General features: G+C 39.3%; 1 protein-coding gene across 1 annotated transcript; it reads right to left on the bottom strand.

Moving 5' to 3' along the window:
• Positions 1-5,122: 5,122 nt before the first annotated feature.
• aamp (angio-associated, migratory cell protein) lies at positions 5,123-8,564 on the bottom strand. Its single transcript, XM_028011717.1, has 11 exons — positions 8,233-8,564; positions 7,933-8,076; positions 7,715-7,834; positions 7,423-7,562; positions 7,144-7,288; positions 6,779-6,862; positions 6,536-6,651; positions 6,356-6,450; positions 6,192-6,282; positions 5,961-6,115; positions 5,123-5,615 (listed from the first exon to the last, which is right to left on the bottom strand). Exons 1-11 carry the CDS (start codon positions 8,321-8,323, stop codon positions 5,540-5,542), a joined length of 1,257 nt encoding a protein of 418 aa, XP_027867518.1. The 5' UTR covers positions 8,324-8,564; the 3' UTR covers positions 5,123-5,539.
• Between the last annotated feature and the right edge of the window lie 497 nt (positions 8,565-9,061).

The raw sequence follows: 9,061 nt of genomic DNA, 5'->3' as shown, positions 1-9,061 counted from the left end.
CATTATGCAAGGCATGCTTCTTGTTACATCTGTTGCAAAACTAATTCCAGAAAGAAAGAAAGAAAAATTTGTAATGGCTGCTTTGGTGCTACAAGATCTGGACGACTAGGAATGGAATCATGAAATTTATTATTTATTGTTTTATAGCAGTGATACATCTGAGCTGAGTGCTGTACATAATTATACATAGACATACTGGAATACTTTGATAGTGATTTTTGGTTTGCATCTCGCTTAATGGACAAGTTCTTAACTTTTTGCTGAACTTCACTTTTCTCAATAAAATGTTGCAACATCCACACAATGTAGGAAAACATAACACTGAGCTTTAAGAGAGTAGATATAAATTGTTTAACTAAAATACCCAAGTGTAAAAAACAAGTTTCTACAAGTCTAAGAAGCTTGCTACAGCTAACTGAGCAAGCTAGCTCAGCAAGCTAACATGGAAGTCATTGCCAAACAGAAAATCGTGTTTTTCAAGCAGTTTATTGTTCAAAAGCAAGTGAGATTTTCCAAATAAATACTGTATCTTTTAAAAAAAAGTCTGCTGGGAGTGGGAAAGCCTTCTTTTGAAGCTAGCATCTACTTGATTTTCCTATTTGCCCTCAGGGTGAATAATGCTTATAAATACATACATACATACGTGTATACACCTGAATTCATAACAGCTGTCACAGATGTCTGATATTTAAACAAGAAGTTGGATAGAAGAGCAGTGGAGAGCTGTTTTGCTAGCCAAACACAGGGGCCTCTCCTTACCCTGATAGTTTGGGGCAGACGTAGTCCTGGAAGAGATGAATAAGCTGCGGTCAGATAATGCTTTTAAACAGAAATGTTCCCAAGATTTGGAGCATTTGGAAAAAAGACACAACACAGAGAGGACAAGCTGGACATAAAAGAAAAACAGGAAGAGACAAAGCATTTCCCAGAACTCCAGGCTGTGCGATAATTAATCAAATCCATATTCTGGTTTATTTCTGTGTACAGCAGAAAAATGTAACGGAATAAGGTTAGTTAAGCTTGGTTTCCAAAGAAGATAATTACAATTTTTGAGAATTTTTTTTTTTTACACTGAAAGTGACTTAAAGCTATAGCCATCGCTGGAGAAAATATATTTACAGAAAAATGAACTTCAGAATATAGTTAAATGTGAACATTTGTAACCAAAGTGGGAACGTTTTTTTTTTGGGAACAACGTTTTCTATTCAGACTGTGATTTTATGGGCATGGTTAGAAAAACATGTAGGCTGCTTCTACTGAATATTTTTTGAATAAGGTTTTTTTTGTGATAAAATAAACAAATAAGCAAATAACGAACCAATCTATCACGAGTGGCTGATGTTGACAATTGGAATTGGAGCATTGGTTGCCGCAGGGGTGGAAATTAGCACCCGCCACTGGCCAAATGTTTTGTACAAGTGTGAAGTGGCATGTAAATTGGAGCAACGCACCCGCCACTGTGGCGGGTTGACAATTTGAACAGAAAAAAAAAGAAAGCTCCACTCAGTTTGAACTTCTGTCCAGTGGAGGACTGATCATCTGGGATTCAGACTAATGCACATAGTGTACATGGGGCTGTCATAATCACACAAAAAGGTAGATGAAATATAATTTTTATCAACTGCGACAGCCCATTGGTTGATTTTATTAATGGATATAGCATTGTGAATTTCAATAGAAAACGTAATGAGTAAGGGAAAGCAAATATAACAGTTAGAGAACAGCTATTGAAACCATTTAAAAATGTTTAAAAAATCACTAGGCAAATCTTAACTTAATACTATCTGGGGGAGTTGTAGCCAAAATGTGGAAACGTTCAACATAGGAAATGATTTCAAGAACTTTAGGGTTGTGTAGTTAAGGTTTGCTGTTAGTAATTACTTCAAGTGAACTTATTGCTTTACACCTCTGTTAACGTGTCCATGCTTTGTTATGTTAAATTAGTCTGTATAAGTACATATGTATGGCAAACTTATTGTCAGTAAATCGGTTTTCATAGAGTAAATTTCATAAGAATAAATTGTATGTCTGAGTGGCCAGTAAAACAATTTCTCTAACAGCCACAGTGGCTAGTGGAGAAAAAACTTCATTTCCACCCCTGGGTTGCCTCCTCTTTCCCATCCTTAGACATCTTTTAACATATTCATTTAAGCTTAGCTTATACAATCAATATTTTAACAGTCCACACAAAGTAAAAATTGGTACGTTATATATAATATGCAGTTTGGTTAGATTTAAGGTCAAAGTTGAACATTCTGTCAATCCAAATTACTTAGAAAGAAATTCCATCAGAGTAAAATTGACATTAAAAAGATTTAAGTTTTTTTAAGTTTTGTATTAAAAACAAAACACATAACCAAAGTTAGGAGTATTAGTAAAATGAGATTTACTTTTTCTTTAATCTCTGAGAATCTTGTTGTAGGGGATGACATCTTTAAAATAGTCCATTTAAAATATGGTAGCTTGAGTTAGAAATCAAAAAAAAGTTATTATTTCTGCAGGATACATATTTACAATATAAGAAAATCCTCCCAGAAATTGTTCAGGAGACAGAAAATCCACTTTTTCCCATGGAAAGAGACACCGGACCCATGAGATTTTGCTCAGTTTTTTCTCCGAATACTGCAGCCTTATGAAATGTTATTGGAGAAGTGCTTTTCTAAACAAATGCTCATTTAATCAATAAATGCATCTTGCTCTCTGACAGCGTAAACAGAGACGAGACAAGACAGCAAGTGAAAACTAATGTCCAAACGCTGTGTTGTGACAGTGGAGGGAAATACCCTACTGTGAGCGTAAACTTCATCTGACAGGTATCATTTTTCCCCCCGGTGTCCTGTTGCGACTCTGCTGAGTGTAGCGCAAACACATGCATTTATTCATGTAAAACACACATCTTGTTTATGCTAGCAGATGTATGCCTCAAAAAGGGGAAGCTGTACAGCCTTTCTGGGTCAGTTACCTTTGTACTTTTGGCTTTGTACAATGGCACAAGGAAAAAGCACTTGTGCACAGGATAATCACTGACAGTTTCCTCTTTAACTGAACAGACAAGCGGAAGGGAAGAGCATGAGGACAGAAATAAGGCTGACACTAGGCATCTCAGGTTTGGTAAACAACATCTAGGAGGCTTTCTGGAGTAAAGCATGCACCAATGTGTATCAGTGATACACTGACCCCAACCCCATTTGGTCGACTTTAATCCAACTCCAGTTTGTTTGCCTAGAAAGTCCTGTTTGTTTGGGGAGGTGTGAATGTTCAATCAAAAAGAGAACTCTCTTCTGCCTACAAATCTCTGTCTTGGTTTGATTGAGGTGAACTCTTGTGCAGCTCGAATGCATATGTGAATGCCAACCGAACTGGAGAGCGCTCCAAAAATAGGAAGCAGACAATAGCACAGGGCATTTTGGGTAAATAGAACCAAAACAAATGTGCAAGTCTAGTGCTAGCAGGAGAAATGGTTCATGTTCTTTGTTGCTCTCGGTGTCTTCTTTAGAAACTTTTGTGTTGTTTCTTTGAGTGTTTCTTAGTGCAGCGCCACCACAGGTGAGGAGGGGAACAGTCCCTTCAAAGGGTTTGGATTGCTTGACACAGTGCAGTGTGAAATTCAGCTGGAAATGCAACAAATATCACAATTTTGGTCCCTACTGGTGTCTAAATGCTCTAACTTATGTGTGGCTGACTAATTCACTGCTTGGTAATCAATTCAACAGTAGAACCTAATAAAGACGTTGGTGAGTGTATATCATCCTTTTTAGCAGGAAGCAAAACAAACAGTATTTTGTGGACGCAGTTTAAGGTTGTTACTGCGTCATCATGAACAACATCCTTTTTTTCTCAGCCTAGGTCTCACTCAAAGAAGCCTTCTTCCGGGAATATTATGTTTATACAAACAAAGATTCCCCAACGGATCTTAATTATGTAAGGATGGAAAGAAACCCCATGCTGCTTAAAGCCTCAAATGTTGAACACTACCTAAACACGAGTCCAGATGATTGATGTTTTTTTTAATGAAGTTCTCCAGTAAGTGCCAAACAGTCCTTCAGTTACTACAACAAGTTAGAATATTACAACAGCAATAAAACTGATTTTTATACAAGAAACAACCGAGTCTGTTGAGAGGATCGACAGGCCTTGTTTCATTTTTACAAATGAAACAAAAACCTTGTAAGATAGGAAACTTTCAATACCAGAATGAGACGGACCATGTCACTGTCCACCGACCCATTGTGAATGTCCCAACATCTTCATAGGCTTAGCTTCAAAATCGTGCCAATGCTTCACTTATCCCACAGTTCTCTTGTTCTTTTTCTCTCACCAAACTTTTCATTGATTTGGTTGGACACAGCTCTCCATTTTTGGGACGATTACCTGGTCATAGCATAACATTTTTTTTTTGTTAAAAATCCTTTTTATTGGTTATTTCTAACAGACAAATAGTAAGAGAAACTGAATTGTGGGTTTTTATATCTTCAAATAAAATATATAACACTGAAAGAAAATAATAACTTAGCTGCTCCTGCTTTTTGCAGATAAGATACTTGACAGGCCCATTGCTGGTCTCGATGTGGTCTCAGTTACTGAGAGCCGTCCGAGTTTTTCAGATCAGTTCAATCTAAAAGTTAAGTTTACTTGCCAAAGGAGACAGAAGTGGGATTTATAGAATGACATTAGAAACCTCCTAACCTGATGTCCTAAGTACTGAAAGCACATGGTGCTGCGTTTCTATTGAATTATAAAGAGCTAAATGCATTATGTGAGCTTTTTCAAACTCATTGTCTGATTCAGTCTTGCTTTAACCACATCTAATATTGATAGAGCTTTAAAAAGAAATCTCCCTCCCTTAGGAGGTTGTCATCTCCAGATCAACTCAACTTCTGCTTTTATGTTTATCTAATAACATATTTCAGCTGAAACTGAAGGCTAAAGAAGCACTTACAGTCACAGATTTAACTGAGTGCAGTATTTTTTTTGCCAGTTAACCATGTTGCCATGAACTGTAATACAACAACTTTGCCCTCCGGCTTTGTTTGAGCTGCTTTAGGAAACATCTTTATCTCGTAAACACACAAAAATAGATGGGAGAATGAACGTAAGACACAAAGCAGTCCCTGAATGAAAATAAAAGTTTAAATTGCCCAGAGGAGAGCATATTGTTTTATTGTCTGTATTTACAATTGAGTTTACATGAATAAGTTGGTGTATTTAGTTGGAAGACCACACACATCCTTATATTTAGGAAATGATGCACCACAATAACAGGGGAAAAAATCACTGTCCTTTCACGTGCTGATTCATGAATAAGACCATTTAAACTAAACAAGTAGGTGGATTTGTTTAGTCTGACAAACTGAAAAATAAGAAGAAATCAGGAAGATTTCTGTTTTAAAGGTTTCTGTCAAGAAAACACATGAGGATACTTTAAAATACCGAAAGGATAAGAAAATCTATTCTCCGGTAAAAGAAAACAGAAAGTTTGAGCCGTAATTGTCCATTTGCTGTGACACAGTTCCTCTTTCCTTTTTCTCTAGCTTTTGTTTTATCGATCGGGTCTCTGGAGGCAGAACACTTTGGCCTGGTTGTCTCCTGAGGCCGTTACAGCAAGAGACGCTTCCCTGAGGAGACACAAGGATACCGTCAGGTGAGGGAGTCGCATTTATTCTGCTTTAATAGTCAAAGAAGTTCAAAAACAATGTGTTACAACAAATATACCTTAACATGCATGAATAAAGCAATGTGTTTGATAATCAATTAGAATTGAAGCTGTCATGGTAGGCTATGAACTCTTGCTGCCAAACAAGGTCATTTGACACTTTTTCTTTTATCCTTGCAAAAACAAATAACTGGATTCACCAATTAGAAATGAAGTGAATCTTTCAGGCTTCTGGCTGAATCTTTGTTTTCTACCCTGACCACAAAGTGTCTCCGAAGCAAAACAAAGGCCATTTCAACAGTCATACCTGTTGACGGTGAAGTTGAGGATCTCCGCGGTGTGGCCGCGGTACTCGGATAACAAGTTGCCAGAACGGGCGTCCCATAAACGCAGCGCTCCGTCCAAACTGCAGGTGGACACCACAGATGAAGACTCCTCCCACTGCAGGTGGACAATCCCAGCCTGGAAGAGGCAGAAAAAGGTGGCAGCGAGGAGATTTTCAACGTAGTGAACTAAAGTAAAACAAAAGCACACTCACCTCATGCTGGCATCTGTGCCTCAACACCTGTGTAGAAAGGTCATAAATGGCCAGAGTCCCATCCAGGTACGCCACAGCTATGAGAGGTAGGCTGCAAACATCCCCGAAGATGTAAGACGCTGAAGCTAACATGTCACATTTTGTAATCTGATTTTTAAACTTACATGTTGCAGAATCCCACAGACTCGACAGAGTTGGACTCTTCCTCATCTTTCGATCCTTTTGCCTTACCTCCCTCCACAGAGAACACGCCAACTACCTGTAAACACGCTTTTACTGAGACCAGCTGCTGGGAGGATGTCTCCTGTTTCATGTTGGCTATACCAGCTCATAGCTGCACCCACCTTGCCTGTGGTGGTGTTGACAAGCTTGGCACAGCCGTCCACTGAACCCGTCAGCATGAGAGAGCCATCCTTGTTGCAAGCAAGGCAGGTCAGCGCCCCCTGGTGTCCATCTTGACCTGCATAAGGATGCACTTTAATCTCTGATTGAAATGTTCTCCTGACTTGGTGACATATGTACTGTGATAATTTGGGCGGAACACATAAAGTGCTATGTATGCTGAGTAATCAATCTTTGTGTCCTACCTTTGATGACATAAATGGCATTTCCATGCTTTAGGTCCCACACCCTTACAGTTCCATCCTCATAACCCACCACGGCTCGTTTACCTGGAGGAAGGTGTGGCAGCATCAGAGTGTTTCCCCAAAGACTTGACAGCATCAAACTTAAGAAGGTAAATTAGTTTTTTCTTCATGGTTTTATCTGGAGAAACACTTAATTTAGTGAACACTTATAATGTTTTAAGATTTAGGATAGGTCTGCTTTTTATTCAGTCTATGCAACTATAAATCGTCTAAAATCAAGCCCTGACTGTCATATTCACCACTAATCACTTGTTACAACCTTACTGAAATATTGTGAGGCGTTCTTTGTTTTGGTGTTTTCTCACCGTCAGGGAGGACTTTTCCACTGGTTGCCTGACACGCAGGACTCTCGAAGGTTTTACAGTCTCCTGCAGGGATCTTCCACATCCACACGTTGCCATCGTTTGTCCCCGCCAGCAGCACAGGAGCGCAGGGATGCCACTCCAACCACTGAGGAAGAGGTGAAGCAACAACTTAATACAGAAACACGTTGATCTATTGATGTAATCCTGTATTCTTGATATTTCTCTAAGGGGGAAAAAACTGGCTTAAAACAAGAGATAAACTGACTCTCTGCATTTTACCTCCAGATCTCCCACTTCGAATGACCAGATCTCCTCTTTTATTTCCACTTTCCAGACTTTGATTAGACCGCTCATATCCCCTGAAGCCACCAGAGATGAGTCATGGCTGAACATGGCACACGTGACTGAGTCTTTGTGGCCTGCAGGGTAAGAATAACAAAAAACAAGACACATATTAGAAAGAAAAACTGGATGGATGGATAAATAAATAAATAAAAAACATAATGATAAGCAGATGCATGAATAGATAAGTATCAAACACGGATAGGTAGATTTGAGCAGGAGTATTCACCTGTGCACTCCATCACGACTTCTCCGTCGCTCACTCTCCAGACGTAAGCCTTATCATCCTCTCCACCCGTCACGGCTAGGCTGTTTGTGGCTGGATCCAAACTCACACAGAACACAGAGCCTGGGCACGGGGAGAGGAGGACAGCAGGACAAAGTTTGAGCCTTGAACAAACGTAGGATGTCAAGTAGATGCAGCACAAACCTGCAGGATGGGTCTACCTGTGTGCTTGGAGAAGGTGAGCTCGCTGTCATCTTGCTCCGCCTCTGCTTCCATCTCATCCTCTGTCTCCCAGCCTTCATTATCGTCCTCCGGGTTTCCAGGATCCCCAAAGTCAACATCTCCCAAGTCGTCAGCCAAATCATCTACGAAAATAAGGCTTATCTATAAACACTGAAACCATCAAATTACAAGAAAAACTTGCATCTAAATAACTTCTGTGGTCCTGTTCCATTCCCCAAACACACAGAAGTTGTGACTCAGTACCACCGCTGAAAGGTAAGCAGGGACTCCCTCAGTACCTGGCCCAGGCTCTGTGTCGTGGAGATCGATTACTTCAATTATTTCCTCATCTCCATGGAGCTCAATGGCATTCTCCTCTGTGTTGTCCATGACGCTAACAGGCTAAAAGCAGGCAAAAACACCAGCGCTAATACACCAAGTAAGTTAACTTTTAGTTACTTACAGAATCCAAACGAATCTAAAAGCCGCTCTTTTACTCATAAACGTCGCTTTATGTGATATAAGAACTTAGCCGAGCAAGTGTAAATTGTCAGAAAAACTGTCTGTGCATGATTTCTTCACATGTTGCTGCCTGAAGACTGAGGAACTGCCGCATAATAATGACGACGCACTCGGTCGGCCTCCAGTCACACAAGCGACCAATTACGTTCTAAATGCCCGAGTGACGTCTACTTATAACCCGGGCTATCATTGGCTGAAATGGTTAGAGGGAAGGTTGGGACTGGTTGTCTGGACAGAGTGGGCGGAGTCCTTTTCTGGGATTTACACAACGTAGAACCGAGTCACGCAATATCCACCAGGGGGTGCTGTTGACAAACTAATGACTCAGCATCCAAGCGAAAGGGGGGGAAAAAAATCTTGCAATGACTATATTATTACTGTTAAAGAAAAAATACATCCATTATATATTTTTATATGTAAATGAGAATTTTAATAATTACATCGACTATTTCATAATAATTTAACTCTTTAAAATAATTGTTACTTTCTATAAATGTAATATTACAATGCTATATAAGTAGTTGCATGTATTTTTTATTTAATTATAATTATAGATATGCAGATTCCCATTTTTATATTTGTACACTTTATGATTTAATTGCATAA

The sequence above is a fragment of the Xiphophorus couchianus genome, chromosome 24 (assembly GCF_001444195.1).
Source record: "Xiphophorus couchianus chromosome 24, X_couchianus-1.0, whole genome shotgun sequence".
Lineage (NCBI taxonomy): Eukaryota > Metazoa > Chordata > Actinopteri > Cyprinodontiformes > Poeciliidae > Xiphophorus > Xiphophorus couchianus.
This window is presented reverse-complemented; position numbering and strand designations above follow the sequence as displayed.

Excerpts from the sequence above, each read along its gene's own strand:
- aamp (XM_028011717.1), bottom strand. The coding sequence starts at position 8,323 with ATGGACAACACAGAGGAGAATGCCATTGAGCTCCATGGAGATGAGGAA. Across the intron at positions 7,289-7,422 it reads TCGAAGTGGGAGATCTGGAG|TGGTTGGAGTGGCATCCCTG; the intron begins GTAAAATGCAGA and ends CCTCTTCCTCAG. Across the intron at positions 6,283-6,355 it reads TCTGTGGGATTCTGCAACAT|CCTACCTCTCATAGCTGTGG; the intron begins GTAAGTTTAAAA and ends GGATGTTTGCAG.